General features: G+C 43.4%; 1 protein-coding gene across 5 annotated transcripts in view; it reads right to left on the reverse strand.

Moving 5' to 3' along the window:
* mipol1 (mirror-image polydactyly 1) overlaps positions 1-14,141 on the reverse strand; it is an 80,421-nt gene that overhangs the window by 51,304 nt on the left and 14,976 nt on the right. For all 5 annotated transcript variants that reach the window (XM_039603374.1, XM_039603372.1, XM_039603371.1 and 2 more), the window contains one exon: positions 6,933-7,024. In XM_039603374.1, the coding sequence (XP_039459308.1) occupies positions 6,933-6,942 (10 nt within the window). In that variant the 5' untranslated portion in view covers positions 6,943-7,024. The remainder of the gene's footprint in view (positions 1-6,932; positions 7,025-14,141) is intronic.

Here is a 14,141-nt window from a genome sequence, read left to right on the forward strand (position 1 = left end):
AAGTAATTATTGAAGTTAACTCAGAAAGATCAATTGGAGAAAAAGAGTCTAAATGAATATCAATGGTACTAAAAGTAGCTGTAGATAATATTACATCTGTGGAACTATTATTGGTAATTTTTTCATCATCATTAAAATTTTATTTGTGAAGAAGTTCATTAAGTCATTACTAGTTAATGTTAAATGGATGGTTAGCTCAATAGAGCTCTGACTGTTTGTCAGCCTGGCTACAGTGCTGAAGAGAAACCTGGGGTTGTTCTTATTTTCTTGAATCACCACAAAACACCACTACTGTCTGCAGAGCTCTCACTGTGAGCTTCTCGGGTGGAGGACTGTAATCTTCTCCAGGGGTCAAAACCTATAGAGGTCTCGATGACATCAGGTTACTTCCTTTGAGCCTGCGACTCTTCCCGGAGAGTTTCCTGGTTTTGCCTGCTTTTAGTTTCCTTTTAAACATTTTTCTGACACTTTTTTTCTTTGTAATGTTTTATTTTGTTGCTCCTGCAGATCTGTGAGGGGCCCGATCAGTAAGGAGGATGATTATCTGCTCCTGAGTGTGAAGCAGCTAAATTTCAGTTATTTCTGAATAATTTGTTCACTTTGAAACTTTTCTCATTTCCTGCCGTCCTCCCCCATCCTCCCCCTCTCTGATCTCCTTGTGGACTCAGAGCTAATTGAGCCGCCGGCTCTCCTTATTATTCATGTACAATTACAGATGTGATAATGTGCTTAAATCCTTCTAAATGACCGTTCATGCCTCGCGCTTGCTTTGAAGTCTCGTCAAAGATGGAAAATCTGCAGAAAAAAGGGAAAACGCAAAGGCCAATCAGAGTGCCAATCTACATTAACCAATGAGGCGAAGAGAGGGGACACGCCTCCCCCCACCTCCCCCCTCTTTCTTCATGTAATATAAACTCAAGTCCATTAATTTTTTAAGCTGTTTTTAATACATTTTGTGCAGAAAGTTTGGAGCGCTGAGTGTCGGCTGCTCCAGCTGACTGCATGAATATTAATGACGGTGTTACGATGATTAAAGAGGCTTCAGCTCAAATCCAACACAATCCGCCTGTGATCCGGCCCGCCGCCACCACACCGCCGCCACGCCGCACATGAATTTAGATACGGACATTAAGCCGAGGAGACACACGGCGAGCTGGGGACGCTCACGCACACGCGTGCAGAGTAAACATGAAGCCAAACACACTCCGAGATCAATCGATCAGCAGGAAACCTGCTGCTCTTCAACAAATGAGCGATCAATAAAAGCGAGACAAAATCGCTCCTGTCGATCAGAGAGGAAATCGACTGATCAATAACCAGAGAAAATACCTCATGGTCATGCCACCTGAACATGTTTTTCATGAAAATTAATCTTAAAACAGGAACTGCCTTTCACAGTAAACTGAAGGTCTTTTCGGTCTGAGTAAAATCACAGTCCACAGCCTGCAGGTAGCACACCTGTGCCCTGATCTGTTTCCTGTTACAGGGCAGCTGATAACGGTCACTCATTCTGAGTTCAGGAAGAAACGGAGGAAACGTCTCAGATTTATTTGGTTAATCTGGTCCAGGCGTCCGTTTCCTCTGGCCGCGGCGGGCGTAACATCTCCTTTTCATACAAATTAAACTGAATCCATGTTTCACACCAGTCTCACTATTTTAATTATTCTCCACTTTTAATTCAGGCAATTTCTTTCTTGAACTACATAGCCCCCGTTTACTTCCTGTTTTCTTGTCTTTGATTTTTAGGTCCGGCCTCTTAAGCACTGATCAGTAAATGCTCATTATTAGCAGTAAATCCTGGACGTCATCTAAAACATCCTGCAGCTCCGTCACAATCAGCTGTTTCCTGTCCTTCATCTTGGAAGCTGCGACACTACAAGTGCAGCCACAAGCTGGTAATTGATTATTGATTTATAGCACACAGAACCGGGTTAAAAAGGTCATTTCTACTCAAAGTGATCAGGACAGAAGAAATGATGTCATTTAAATATATTTAATGTTTTCATTTAATTTGACAGCGATGAACCACTTTGATGTGACTCAAACTGAAATTATCTGAGAAACTTCACACACACTACTGGAGGACATTTATCATCACCTGAAGACGATTCCAGGTCCAGCTGTACGATCAGCTGACCCCGGCTGTGGGTCCACGTTCTAGCCTAACTGACGCCATTCTGACAAAAACAAGGACATCCTGAAACCTGTGGTGGCGAAAGACTCAGTGAACAGGAACAGAGCAAAGGTCACGGCAGAAACACCACTAACTCACCATTTATAGGTCACATTCAGTCAGACTGTCAAAATAAAAGCAGCTGAACCCTGAAATGATCAGATTATTGATCCGCGATCAGCAGGAGACTCAAATCATTCTCACGATTTGGCTTTCTAAGACCCGTGAGACAGACAGTGGAAAACACACACGCACACACACACACAGACAGGGACAAACACACGCTTACACACACACAGACAGACACACGCTTACACACACACACACACACACACACACTTTGGTCAGTAGATTTAATTTATTGAGAGAAAAGTAAGACAAAGGCTGAGTGAGGCTGAGAGGGAATGAAGAGCAAGAGGGAGGAGACAGTCGTTTGAACAGTGTTTAATCTGCAGAGTGGGTGGTCCACGGACACACACACACACACACACACACACACACACACACACACACAGTTTTATTGTTGTTAGATGGGTGGGCTGCAGACTCTGGTTTGTTTGAACAGGCTGAAGTAGCTGCTGCTCTCTGTGCAGGTGTGTGTGTGTGTGTGTGTGTGTGTGTGTGTGTGTGTGTGTGTGTGTGTGTGTGTGTGTGCGTGTGTGTGTGTGTGTGTGTGTGTGTGTGTGCGTGCTTGTGTGTGTCTGCGCTCACGCTGGCATTTTATAACATTTGTCTTGTTTGGATCTAAATTGTGATTCCTACTTTGAGCAGAGCTTTTATTTTGATAGTGTGTTGCAGCTTTACCTGTAAAAACACTTCCTACCTGCAGGTGGCGCTCCACATCACAAGCTGCTGAATTCATCGACAAATGATTTATGGAAAACTACTGTTACTGATACAGCTCAAGGGAATATGACCAATCAGAGGAGAGATATGCAAATTAAAGACCAAAGAGCTGGTAAAGCAACAAACGCAAAACAGAGGATATCGCCGCGTCTTGACACTCCAAAGACACAGGAAGTAAGACGCCACCAGCACAGTGTGACGCCCCAGGCTGATGATGTGATGGAGGGCTTCCTACCACACACATAGGAACAGAAAAGGCCCTCAAAATCATCTTCATCGTCTGAAACCTCTGAACAACCAGACGGTCGTCATCTGCTATCGCCTTTTCCCGCATTCCAGATACTTCAGACCTCGGATGTCGAAGTGACATCACTCATGAGTTAGCGTGTTCCAGAAAAACAATTCAATTTTTTTGCTTGATGCACACTAGCAATGATTCAGGTAAGAAAATCCTAGAAAGCAGATTCTGCTCATCTGGACGTCGTGTTTTCAGGGGGAAAACAGTCTCATCCCTCATCAAAGGGACTGAAGAAGTCGCTTGTGGCTTCTTTAATGAGTCTCAAACACACCAGCGGCAGTACAGATTCCAAGTTCTAACCTCTACTTCCTGTGGGGCTGCTTCAACTTTCCAAGTGGGAAACCCGAGTTGAGGGGGCGTTTCACAAAAAATTTCCAACTTTCTAGTCTTATTGAGGAGGGTGCGTCTCCTAGCAGAATGAAGTAACACCTCTACTTCCTGTTTAATTGTCTAAATTTGGTGGTATGCTTAAATGTTTTGAGCTTTCAGAGCTTTGTTTCTGGACATCCTTTCACATTTACAGGATTCATAGCGTTTTGACCATGTGCAGGTGAGTCATCACCTTTGTTAAACTTCATGCGACCTGAGCTGCAGGATCCAGGTGACCTCTACGTTTGGGTCAGAGTAGTAACACCTTCACTGTGTCCTTCATACGTCCTCAGTAACCTTTGAACTCAAACACGTCCTGACTTGAACCAGACGCTCCCTCTGTGCTCCTGCTTCACCTCCACAGCTGTTTAAACATCTGGAGCTCTTAAACATGAAAGAACTCTGTGAGCAGCTCGGGTCAGATTATTGATCAGCGAGAGGCTGAAGGAGCTGAAATCTGAAGATCAGAGGTGAAGAGGAAGAGGAGGTGCGAGTTCAGATGAGAGGATGAAGAAGCAGTTTGGACTCTGTTTTAATAAAAGGAAAAGAAGAAGCTGCCCTCACGCCCTTGTGTTCAGCTCACTGCCGCCTCCTGCTGGCTGCCTCCTCCTCCTCCTCCTCTCCTGCAGTTGACCTTCATCACTTTTCTCTACTAAATCACAGAAAATAAAATCCCACTTGGGTAATAAAGTCTTCCTTCATTTTAATTCAAACCTCTGAGGTTTAAGTTAATCTGACCCTTCGTTTTCACAATACCTCTAAAATCTGACCAATCAGAAGACAGAAAAATACAAAAACCAACCAAACTTCACGTTACTGATGAAAACCCGAAATAGAAAATCTGCCCGCAGCTCCCAAATCCATCATTCATGGCCTCGTCAGGCACCGACCGCATACTTTATTTTTATCATCACGCCATTTTTATTCTCTATTAAATAAGAAATTCATACATTTAGTACACATTTCGGCTTCAACCCATCTGCTTCTGAACCGCGTCCACAACTTGAAACCTGGCTGACGATACAGCAGGTCTTCATCATCATCCTCACCATCAATCATTACACCAATAACATTAATATGATAACAACAGTAACACTAAGATTCAGCAACATCTCTTCTCATTTTCATTAATCAGCAGCTCCGACTGTTTCAGTCGCTGCCACAGCGTTTGTATCATCATCATCGTCACTGTGTGAGTGAGGCTCCTGGCACCACAGAAGAAGAAGTAAACAGAGACGCATATGGAGGCACCGGGCGACTCAATACTGTGTTTGTTTCCTGCACAACTGTTTCACACGCAGAGTTTGATCTGAGCGAGGACGCCGACAGACGACGGATTATCACCACGGGTGGGAGTGGCGGGGGGTGGGGGTGATTTAAAAAAAAAAAAAAAAAAAAACTGTAGCTGCAGCTTTTCTTCTTCTTCTCCTTCAATAATCAAAGCACATTCTGTCTGCATTAAAGGATGAGCATCATCCCAAAGACGATCTGCGTTTAAATGAATAAATCAATAATCGATGGAGCTGCGGTGACCCCTGTGTGCCGCTCACAGACTGTAAACAAAGTCTGGACTTTGCCGTGGTGATGTCACCCGCTCACTCGCTCTAAACATGCCTCTTTCTGCTGAAGCGTCCTGCTCGCTAAAACGTGAGAAGTGATCACGTCAAACACTTCCTGTCAGTCATGGAGATGAAATGAGAGTTGCCTTGGTAACCAGCGATCACGGCTGTCACTGATCTCCAGCAGGTTTCATCCTCTGTGTTAACACGAGCCTCTCAGCTGACGTCTCACCCCAAACACAAAGTCCAAATATACCCATGTCCTCGAGACACATTTACACAGCAGATTACTGAGCGTGCTCAGTAACCACGAGGAGGAGGCTCTCAGAGCTTGGAGGACAGCTGATTTTGAACAGGACTCTGTCCCTTTGAGCGGCAGCAGGGCTCTGATGTGAAGGAGAACAGCTCTCCCTGGTGGACATTTGCTGACATCACCTCAGGACCTCGGGCTGCTTCCATCAGGCTTATTGATCATCAGATTTATTGATCTTCGTTTCATTTTTCTGCATATTTTCTGGTTTTATTTCACTCTTAAAAACACAGACGGGTGTTTCAGATGGGTTGAGCTTCACTAGAATTCGGCTGATTTATTTTATGGAGCCAGTAAATTTGCATCAATCAAACTCATTGATTCAAAACTCAAAATCATCAGCATGCGAAACACGAAGCTCAGGAGATGCTGCAGACAGGACGTCAACTTCCTGTCTAAGCAATGGGGCGGGGTCTGATCGACCAGCAGTGCCAGGCCGCTTCTCTTCTTCTTCATGCCTCACTGAACTGATCACAGAGGTAGGTAGGGACCGCACAGCACGCAGCAGAGGGCCGCCAATGACCCGCCAGCCACACTCTGAACCACTGGACTCTGACTTGAAGTACCCTGCTTAGTAGTAGGATTTACAGTAATATTACCTGTGTTCACATATAGTATCTGTGGTATTATAGGCAGTGTTGGTCAAGTTACTTGAAAATAGTAATCAGTTACTAATTACTGATTCTCCAATAAAGTAATCCAGTTACTTTAATGATTACTTATTTTCAAAAGTAATTAGTTACTTTATTACTTAGTTATTTTCTACAAACATGATACACAACCTGAATACGTAATACCGCCGTAGACCTTTCAGCCCAATTCTATTTTTCTGCATAATCCATCATATAAAATGTAATCAAATGGAAAAGCCTCTTTTAAAAAATAGTTTTATTCGATTTAATCTTTTAACTTTATGCATCAGGCAAAAATTAAATTATATGCAACATTCTTTGACTTGAAGAAATGTGTTTAACATTTAAACCTATGTTCTGCATATTCCAGCATATAAAATAAAATCATGTTTTATGTTTACACTCTTCCAAATAGATGCAAGTAAAACACAGCAGAAAAGATTCAGCAGCTCTTAAATCTATTCCCAGCTGTTTAGCAGGAGTGGGGCAGGTGGAGGTTTGCCCACAGCGGTCACGTCAGTGGGAGGATCTGGGGGTTTCTCTGTGAATGTCACATTCCCGTGGCGGCGTGCTCGCTGCTCGCTCAGATTTGAAGTTTAACTTTTCGCTGTAGAAAGAAGCTTTCTTCTTTCTACAGTTTTCTTTTTTCAAGTAATGAGTAAAGTAATCTGATTACATTACTGCCCATCTCTGATTATAGGTGATATTACCTGTGTAGTATCTGTAGTATGTACAGTGGTATTACCTGTGTACATGTCCACCAGAGAGTCCTGGAGCTCCTTGCTAGGGGTCCATGTGGGCTGACTGGTCTCCTCTGGACTTTGTGATCTGGTTTCCCTGGAAACACAAACGCACACTGATATCAATCACCACTGTCATAGTTGCCTGAGGTCGGGGGGCGGAGCTAAATGCAGCCAAACAGAGAGCCACGAGGGAGCATCACTCAGAGAACCAGAGTGACAGGGAACCCTTTTTTCTTTATAGTTTTGTTTCAATAGAGACACATTTGAACAGCGCACCTGCCTCAGCACTGGAGACAAGTGCCGTTTCTCAATTCTCAAGTACGTGAGTACGTACTCGCGTTCTCGGCGAGTACATACTGGCCGAGAACGCACGGGAGTACGAACTCGCCGAGAACGCGAGCACGCATCACGCATTTTGAGAATTGAGAAACGGCCTTTGTCTGAGTTTTGGACGAAATGCATTCTGGGATATTTAGCTGTACCAAGTCCACACAAGTCACCACCGATGCATGCTCGATAAAACGGGCGGAGCGAGAACACATCCGGGACTTTTTCGCGTTCTCGGTTTGATGCGTACTTCGAATTGGAACAGTACTTGGTCTCCGACTGATGACGTATCACGAGTACACGAGAACACAAGTACGCACAAGTACGCATATTGAGAAAGGCCCAAGAACCTGCTCTCCAGGCAGGACAATCATGTGACCTCAGGTCATGTAGCTGTTTAATCTGTAGCACCCTGGGAGAAACCCACACCTGAAACCAGGTGACTGTCCAACACAAACATTTACATTGTGACCTGCAGCAGCTCTGACAGCAATAAAAACTGGTTTACAGGTTTGATGGATTTTCTGCTGATTTATTGATGTTATTGATTCATTTCTTAGAACACCTCAGAGTGACTCATGATTCCTGACCTTTTAAACAGGAAGTAAAGTCTGATTAACGGTAACGATGTCAGAGGTAACGAGGTGACCTTCATTAGGTAAAAGAACCTGACTGGTCATTCCTGCGGTGGATTCCCGTGGTAATCAATATTCTCTCCACGTGAATCGTTTCCCTTATCATTACACAGAGCACAGCTAGCCCCTCTCTCCCTGTCAGCAGCTCCAACAGCCAATCAGATGGCTCCTTTATGACCCAAACCTCAAAGCGGCACAGCCAGTCCCTGGAATTATTGATCCAAAACAGGTTTAACTTGAATTCAACTTCAACAGTTAGGTGTTCAACTCTGGACCTAATCACTAGATTATTACTTATCAATTACTGATCGATCAGTTCAGCCTGTCTGACAGATTATTGATCACCAATTAGTCAGTTCTTACTTGAGTTGGAGCTGCAGCTCATTGATCTTCCTTTTTGCCCTCTGCAGAGCAAACTGAACATCTGCCGCTCTGCGCGACGCCATCGCCACAACTTCACCTGCCTGAGAGCACGCCTCAGGTAACCAGGTTACACATCGAGGAGGAGCTGAGCTGTGACTGGCTGACAGTTATGTGAAGGTTAAATATTGATAAGGTCACAGGATCAGGTGACTCGAGAAAAACAGGATCTGTTTCACAGTGATGTCACAGTGAGGCCTGCTCTGATTGGCTGTGTAAAGATGACACAGTGAAGCCACAGATTTCTTAATCACTTGTGTTTATTGATTATTTGTGTGTTATTGGCCTTCGGCATCCTGCAGCAGTTTGTCCAGCAGGGCAGTGTCCACACGGTGCTTCATCACAAACTGACCATTCAGGTGGAACACAGGTATGTCCCACCTGTACCTGTCCCACCACAGCCGGTTCTCTGGGAGGCTGATGTCCACCTGCTGCAGGACCAGCTGACACACACACACACACACACACACACACACACACACACACACGTAAAATACGAGGAAAACATACAGACGTTCTTATTAATACTATCGTGAACATGGCAATCAATCACATCCCAGTCTATCAATAACACATCATATATCAGCCTATCAGTCATCACTGATCGATCAGTAACGTCAGTTTAATTCACTTTAAACTTTATTAACAACAGTTTCATAACAAGCTCCTCACCCGGTGTCTGAACGGCTGCAGCTGCTCTTTGGCTTCATTACACAGAGGACACGGATCCTGCAGAGTACAGTAATCTGATTACACACGATCTCAATGTCTTTACCTCCACCATGCAGGTCTTGTGACCGGGTTCTCGCCGTTTTCAGGATGTAGGGTTAGATAAAAATATTCCCAGATGTGGGGGACTGCTTGATTTAATCTTCTTCATAAAGACTTATCAAGAACACATCTGGATGTTCCCACAGATCTGGTGGATCCAGGGAGACCTCTCAGCATTGGTGGAGGTGTATGCACACACACACACACACACACACACACACACAAAGACATACACACAGACACACAGGTAAAAGCAGTCTTCAGTGAATTGACATTCTGGTATAGACTCGGCAAAAGCAGGGAGAAGGAACTCTGATTTAACAGGAAGACACAGGAGGAAATGAAAGCATTTCATGCTGAGTTAAGATCGAACAGGATGTGAAGTTTACATGTGGAACGATTAAATTTAAGTGCCGGTCGCATGAACCCACACATGACGCTGTGCTTAAACCTGATCAGCTGACCACGGATCCATTTAGATTAGAAGAAGATGAGGAAGTGTGGAGAGTCCAGCTGCCTGAGTGTTAAAGCAAATTTCTATATGATGCTGAACTCTCAACGCCGACTGCTGAACGACTTCCGTCCAGCTACCTGATGAAGGACAGGAAGTTATCTTCTTGATCGTGTGGGTGTGATGTTGACGTTTTTTGGGGGGGCAGCATCATTAGAAGACATAGCATACATTTTCACTGCTATGCAGATGACATGCAGCTCTATCTGTCCATGAAGACAGGTAACACACACCAATTAGTTAAACTGCAGGAATGTCTTAAAGACATAAAGACCTGGATGGCCGCTAACTTTCTGCTTCTTAATTCAGATCAAACTGAGGTTATTGTACTCGGCCCTGAAAATCTTAGAAATATGGTATCTAAGCAGATTCTTACTCTGGATGGCATTACCTTGGCCTCCAGTAATGCTGTGAGGAACCTTGGAGTCATTTTTGACCAGGACATGTCCTTCAACGCACATATTAAACAAATATGTAAGACTGCTTTCTTCCATTTTGCGCAACATCTCTAAAATTAGAAATATCCTGTCTCAGAGTGACACTGAAAAACTAGTTCATGCATTTATTACTTCCAGGCTGGACTACTGTAATTCATTATTATCAGGATGTCCTAAAACTCCCTGAAAAGCCTTCAGCTGATCCAAAATGCTGCAGCAAGAGTCCTGACAGGGACTAGAAAGAGAGAGCAGATTTCTCCTGTTTTGGCTTCCTTCATTGGCTTCCTGTTAAATCCAGAATTCAAAATCCTGTTCCTCACATACAAGGTCTTAAATAATCAGGCCCCATCTTATCTTAATGACCTTGTAGTACCATATCACCCTATTAGAGCACTTCGCTCTCACACTGCAGGCCTACTTGTTGTTCCTAGAGTATTTACAGGGTTCGTACGCCTTTTTCAGGGTCAAATTCAAGCACTTTTTAAGCACTTTCAAGGTCCCTTTTCAAGCTTTTCCAGCCCCCGCCCGCCAAAAAAAAAAAAAAAAAGAAAGAAAAGAATGCATGTTTCAATTCGCATCACCTCAGTAAGACCATGTGAAAAGACACCTTTGCTCCCCTTTGTTAAGACACAGAAAATACCCCACATAAAAATACTGCAAAAGGAAACGGCCGCCTTATATACATAGTGTATAAACTCAAAATGCACATTTCACTTAAAAATTAAGATGTGAAAATGTGAACAAATCAACTTGTTAGATATTCTTCTCCTGTTGAAAAAAACAACAACAACAAAACAAAACAGAAATAAGTCTTCTCATCAGATATTGATGCTTTTTCCTGTGTGACAAAAAATAGATGTTTGTTTGTTTGTTTTTAAGTTAATTCCCAATAAAACTGTTTTATTGCTAACTACATTGCTGTCTGTATTATTGCTGAAGTCCTAAATGATCACCTTTAAAGTGTTTGTGCTAATAACATCATGTCAGACAGGCATGGAGAACAGCACTGACTGAGAGGCTTTGAACAGATCACATAGTTCAATTCAACATATAAGACTTTAAGAATGCACAAGCATCTACTTAAAATCTAATTTACATGTACATTTTTTAAAAATATGCACAAGTTTTGCAAACAACAAAGTTATATGGTACTATTTACCTAAAAGAAAAATGCAGCCAAGGCTCAGACGTTTTTATATAACCATTTAAAACTATTTACAGAACAATCAGGTGCTCTCGTCAAATAAGAAGGCACACAAATTATTTATGCAACTCCAAAAATAGTTTGTGTCACTGTAACACAGATGAGAACAGCACAGGATAAACCTGCAGGTTTGACGGCAGGTGTGTCACCCAGCGCTTACACTGTAACCTGCCTTTGGTGGCTTTTTGCAGCAACTGTGACATTCACTAGTAGAACTGACACACAAAACAAAACTACACACTAACTACACAAGACAACACAAACGTCACAAATCTCTCACGTATCAAAACTCTCTCTCTGTCTTTCGCTCACTCGCTCTCTCTCTCTTTCACGGTCACTCCTAAAACTTCCCCTCTTACCAAACGACCAAATTGCACATGTTGCCATATCATTTTTGATTGGTCGACATGGTACATTTTTCCACCAATAGGAAGGAGTGTTTTTCTTTTTCTTTTTCACTCACAAGCAAAGCGTCTTTGCTAGCGCTCTCCATAGAAAACGCTGCTTTTTGCGTTTCTTCCCTGAGTAAACGCCACTGTTTTATTAAAACAAAAACACCGGTTTTACGTGGCCTATCAACACAGTTTAAACACTGGTATATAGCTTGAAGTCCGCACGTTCGACCCAAGTTGAAATGGAGACTCTGGGTCGACCCCAGAGGGTTAATCAGAAAGCCTTAAGTTAGCTAGTTATGTATCGGGCTAATGTTTAAAGCTTTCACTTGAGTAAATTAACTCATATCACTGCTAAGTAATGTTAGCTAAGTTCACAGCATATTCCATAATAGCACTGCCATACTGCATCACACTCAGTGCATTTCAATCATTTCTCCAGCGAGTTTGATAGCTAGCAAAATAATAATCATAATTTTTAAAAATTGCATGCGTAACGCACACGCACTGGAAAATTATTTACTAGCACTCACCTATCATGCGACTGGAGAGCGCAAACTCCGCCACTGTCGCTTTTCCATCATACACTCATTTAAACAGCAACCTACAGGTATGTTAGCGCACTCATCCCCGACTGGCCGAGGGAGGGGCGGGACACACGTTGAAACAGACGCAAGGAAGCCCAGGCAGGGAAATTTTGCTTTTACATTTTGCGACTCATTTTATTTTCTATCTGATAAGAAAACTATTTAATCAGATAGTTATTTGTGGTGAATGAAATACAGTTACATTTTCAAGCACTTTCAAGCACCACATCTGAAATTCAAGCATTTTCCCAACCTTGAAAAGACAACATTAAAATTCAAGCATTTTCAAGGATTTCAAGCACCCGTACGAACCCTGTATTTAAAAGTAGAATGGGAGGCAGAGCCTTCAGTTTTCAGGCCCCTCTTCTGTGGAACCAGCTTCCAGTTTGGATTCAGGAGACAGACACTATCTCTACTTTCAAGATTAGGCTTCAAACTTTCCTTTTTGCTAAAGCATATAGTTAGGGCTGGACCAGGTGACCCTGAATCCTCCCTTAGTTATGCTGCAATAGGTGTAGGCTGCCGGGGATTCCCATGATGCACTGGGTGTTTCTTCTTCACTCACTATGTATTAACAGACCTCTCTGCATTGAATCATATCTGTTATTAATCTCTGTCTCTCTTCCACAGCATGTCTTTATCCTGTCTTCCTTCTCTCACCCCAACCAATCATAGCAGATGGCCCCGCCCCTCCCTGAGCCTGGTTCTGCCGGAGGTTTCTTCCTGTTAAAAGGTTGTTTTTCATTGTCTGTGAAGGTTCTCAGTCATCCAGGTCATCGTAGTCTAAGGAGCTTGGAAAGAAAAGCGTCTGGACTTCTTTGAGTTGCTTGAAGACGTTTCACCTCTCATCCGAGAAGCTTCTTCAGTTCTAAGGGTCAAATGGTGGAGAGTCCCAGATTTAAACCCAGTGGGAGTTTCCCTCCAAAGAGGGACAAAGGACCCCCTGATGATCCTCTACCTCAGCGGTCCCCAACCTTTTTTGCGCCACGGACCGGTTTATGCCCGACAATATTTTCACGGACCGGCAATAAGGTGTCGCGGATAAATACAACAAAATAAAACTAGTGCCGGTTCCGAAAAAAAGAAGATTTATTCATAGCACACGTGAAAAGACCCCGGAAAACCGAGTTAACGATAAAAACGATAACAAAATAACGCTGAAAACCGATAAAAACCCTGAAAACCATACATTTCACACATGAGCCTCAACTCTCGCGGCCCGGTACCAAACGACTCACGGACCGGTACCGGTCCGAGGCCCGGGGGTTGGGGACCGCTGCTCTACCTAATCACATGAGCCAAGGTGTGAAAGTGGGTGTGGGTCACAATCAGCCAGGGTTTCAGGTGAGCTCATTGTGAAACCTGGCCCCACCCTATCATGTGATTTCCTGAGGTCAGATGGCCCAGGATGTGAGTGGGCGTTAAGGCGTCTGGGGAGGGAACTCAAAACTGGATTATAGATGGCAGACAGTTGGTGTCGTTAACCACCACCTCTGTTCAAAGATGGTCACTCACAGTGGACGTAAATGGCTTCTTTCACTCCTCTTTCAAACCATCTGTCTTCTCTGTCCAAAATGTGAACATTGGCATCCTCGAAAGAGTGACCTTTGTCCTTTAGGTCGTTAGGACCTTTGTTGTTTTTCATTCTTACTGTTGCTCAGGGGTCATATGATTGTTGGGGATTTCCCAGTATGTATTATTGTAGGGTCTTTACCTTAAAGTATAAAGCACGTTGAGGCGACGTTTGTTGTCATTTAGTGCCTTATAAATGAAACTGAATTGAACTCATGTTAGTGTATCGAACAGGTGTGGGTGTTACCTTGGTGAAAAGAGTGAGAGTGGGTAAAGTTTTAGTGGAAAACAGTCGGAGCTGCAGAGCTGCAGGTCCACAGAAACTCTTCATCACAAACATTTCATCTGAGAACAC

This window comes from Oreochromis aureus, linkage group 19 (assembly GCF_013358895.1).
Source record: "Oreochromis aureus strain Israel breed Guangdong linkage group 19, ZZ_aureus, whole genome shotgun sequence".
Taxonomy (NCBI): Eukaryota; Metazoa; Chordata; class Actinopteri; order Cichliformes; family Cichlidae; genus Oreochromis; species Oreochromis aureus.